Source organism: Simochromis diagramma, unplaced genomic scaffold, assembly GCF_900408965.1.
Source record: "Simochromis diagramma unplaced genomic scaffold, fSimDia1.1 OVJJ01000483.1, whole genome shotgun sequence".
Lineage (NCBI taxonomy): Eukaryota > Metazoa > Chordata > Actinopteri > Cichliformes > Cichlidae > Simochromis > Simochromis diagramma.
This window is the reverse complement of record NW_024386835.1, coordinates 2,319,328-2,322,876: the sequence shown is the minus strand read 5'-3', so window position 1 is coordinate 2,322,876 and position 3,549 is coordinate 2,319,328. Positions and strand designations below refer to the sequence as shown.

Below are 3,549 nucleotides of genomic sequence, written 5' to 3'. Positions count from 1 at the left end.
GTGTGTGCACGCATGTGTGTGCGCATGTGTGTGTGTGTAATCAGCTGACTCAAATTTACAGTAGGAAGCATTTTGATTGCTTAAATTGAGTATGAAGGCGCCTTATAAGTGCCAAACCCCATGCCACTTATTTTCTTCTTTTTAAAGTATTATGTAAATATTCTTTAAAGCATCACTTAGCTGAAGTACATACACAGTTTAAATTCCCATGATTAAGACTGTGTTAGGTATGTACTGCAGTTCAACACGAGCGTGCACATTAAATATTTTCAGCACAAAAAACAATCTGATAACATTATACACTGCCACCAATTTAATGTAAAATTTAATAACATTTACAGGAAAAAATATACAGCAACAATATTTTATCATGAGGCTAGTGTCCCTGCAATTAAATCCGAGCTGAGAATATGACTGCGACCTGACAACCTGACTGTAGGTTTCAGCTGAAGGAAGAGACAAATTAAAAATAAAAAAGATGATAAACAGAGACGGGCAAAATCAAAGTGTTGAGGGACTGAAGGTTTTGTTTCCTGAGACCAGTCATCAGTGTTGCTGCCTAATACGATTAACTAGTAAACTACTTTATAAAGTATATACTTAAAATATGATTTCTAAGCAATGGCTTAAAGCTTACTTTCTGAGGTTTTAAATTATTGGATCTGTTTTCAGCTCATGTGGACATTTTTCACTCTGTGGAATGACTTTTATTTCATTGTTAGCTTACATTGTCTCTCTTTTATTATTTTATATATGCAGACAATTTGGAATCTGTCTTAATAATATTCTTTCGTTGTGTACACACTTACAAAAAAAGAAAAGAAAAATTGCACTGCAAATTATCACTAATAGTTACTATGCAAACAGGTAAGCTATCAATTATTGATCCTCTATCTTTACACATGTAGCTATGTCAGTATTTATTGCCAGAGTTTAAGAGGGTGATTCATTGATTCTTCAGTCTATGGTGATGACACCCTCCTCCACGCTGAACTGGTTCACCAGCATGTCATCTTCCTCCTTCATGGAGTTGAGCAGATACTTGACCCCAGCTTTCACGCCGGTCTTCACCCCTGCACCCAGAGCATAGCCTGCTACCCCAGCAGTCCCACCCGTGGCGACCATTAGGGCATCTGTTCCGAGGTCAACGGCGCTCAGGATGGCTCTCTCCTTGGCTGTTTCAGAACAGTTGACTGAGGCGTAATACACAGCTGTGCCAAGGTTATAGAGTGTGCTGACTCCAGGGATCCACTCCATTACACTGTACACGCGCTGCTCGCTTTTGTTGATGCAGTTCCTCTGGGTGCTGCGCTTCCACCGGTGACCAGTTGCTGCTGTGGCGCTGCACTGATGGATCCAGGTCTCAGATTCTGTGGATTCAGATGGCAATATGCGACTACCTTTTTTCCACACTGCCTGGTACATCCCGGGTGTGTGACGCCCACTGCTGGTCACGCCAGCACACAGGAATCCCAGGCTTTCACAGCTGCTCACAGCATCCTCCAGTCCACCTGTGCCTCCCTCCACAGCGTTTCCTATCAGCATGGTCCCATTTACTCGACTCCAACCCTCGCAGTGCCCCTCCTGAATAGTGTTGCCTTCTCCCACGAATGCCAGCTGCTCAATGTTAAACATCACAGCTTTTATGTGTCGCTGAGTTTGATCTCTCCCTGAAGGCAATGATGCTGATGTGGGTGTTGGTGCAGCTGCTGATTTACTCATCCTTCGCTCTATTAGGCCTTCTACCTCCATCAGGAGCTCCTCTGTATCAGCCACTCCCAGCAGATCATACAGCTTCAGCAACAGGGTCTGTGCTTCCTTTGGGCACCCTGCCACCACCAACACAGGCACCAAAGAGAGACCCAACAGCTCCTGTGGAAACATGGAGGACAGCTGGTCATCCACAGCGCTGGCTGACAGCAGCTCCTCACAGCTGATGTTCCCCTGAATGTGTAAATGAGCTTGAATCTGCTCCTGAAGCTTCGCCCCAAGGACCGATGTCATTCGTTGGGCAGATCGGATTCTTTCAGATTTTTCCACAGGTAAGAGACCAGACTGAACTTGAGATCCCAGGAGAGAGTCCAGATTCTGTTTGGACACCTCTACAGCTTCATGGGTGTCACTTCCTGGAAGCAGAGTGCTCTTTTGCACCAAAGGAGGTGGGACCCTGCACAAGGCCTGTTCATTCAGCAGGAGCTGGATCACAATCAGCCACTTCAGCTTGGAGGACATCATCCTGCTTTAAAAGAACACTTTTCCAAAGCCACTACACTAAATCGGAATAGTAAAAACAAGGGAAAAAAAACATTAGGGTTATTATTGTATGTGCTGAGTAAATAGTGCAATCAAAGACCTGGATTATTTGGTTAGTTTGTCATCACAGTAAATGTAAACCACTTTGTCTTATAGATGAGTTCATAATTTTTTAGCTGCCATGCAGTGTTATTCTTGTGGTGTTAAATCCTTTGCTGCAGGCACTAAGCAAATATTGACTCACTGGTGTTTATACATTTGCAAAGGTACGCTGTGCAGGAAAATAACCTTACTAGAACATTTAACCTTTAAATCCAGAACAAAAATGCTGTTTGTAAAAAAAAAGAGTTAATCGCACTGTAACTTTAACGAAAAAAAAAATGCTATTAACAAATCTATTCTACATCTAAAGTGAAATTAAACCAAAAAAAAAGCAAAAGCAGTAAAAAAATGATTTTGTTTAGCAAAGCAAGAAAGAGCAACACGTCCTGAAACTGGCCTCTCACTCGGAGCTGAAGCAATTCCTCATGTCCTGTTTTGTTCTCAAAAACAACAAAAACATCCTGTTCCATATGTTTATCGTACACCTACCTTATTAATAATTAGTGTTGCTCATGAAGTCCTGAGCGTCTGACCAAGATGGCTTCACCATGTAGGATGCTTTTTGTTTTCCCCTTTTTCCCTTTTCTCCAAACGTGCATAGTGATCTTCTCTCCCTTTGCCTCCAATGAGAATCTCTTTCTTTACACATGACATCCCACAGCCCTCCCTCTGTATCATCCGTCTTTCAACTCCCTCTTCTCTTTGGCCTCATTGCTCAACAGGGAGATCAGGGCTTGAATATTGATTCACGTGGGGGAAAGTCCATGTGTTCTAAAGCAGTTTTGTTTGTCTGCCCCGCCATCCTCTCATTCTCCCCGCCCCCCACCTAGTCCCTCTGCTCCCCCTGTTCCCTCTCACACAGTCGTCAGGTTTTGTTTTTGACCCAAATACTTGAAAGAAATCTCCCCTCATGCCGTTAGCGAATTTATCTCTTACAGAAGGGGATGGGGGGGGGGGGGTATTTAAGGTAAAGACCCACACAAAAGCCCACATAAAACTCTGTGTGCTGTGTGTGCGTTTCTTTTCCTTGTGCCATTATTTTACATCCTAATGCATTACACACTGCTCCATTTACAAACATACTTTTTCTTTTTCTTCTTCTTCTTTTTTTTTTGCCCTGAAGCTCTGTTGACACACAATATAACGCTGGTAAAAGTCCATCTTGCACCCAGAATAGTGCAGTTTTGACCAGGA

At 43.0% G+C, this 3,549-nt stretch overlaps 1 protein-coding gene across 2 annotated transcripts; it reads right to left on the bottom strand.

Annotated features, from left to right (window-relative positions):
• Positions 1-298: 298 nt before the first annotated feature.
• On the bottom strand, positions 299-3,028 carry apof (apolipoprotein F). Of its 2 annotated transcripts, none has more exons than XM_040028792.1 (2): positions 2,845-3,028; positions 299-2,266 (listed from the first exon to the last, which is right to left on the bottom strand). In XM_040028792.1, exon 2 carries the CDS (start codon positions 2,233-2,235, stop codon positions 958-960), a length of 1,278 nt encoding a protein of 425 aa, XP_039884726.1. In that variant the 5' UTR covers positions 2,236-2,266; positions 2,845-3,028; the 3' UTR covers positions 299-957. The 2 variants fall into 2 exon arrangements, with proteins under 2 accessions (XP_039884726.1, XP_039884725.1); XM_040028791.1 differs by having other exon boundaries at positions 299-2,271; positions 2,845-3,025.
• Positions 3,029-3,549: the final 521 nt, after the last annotated feature.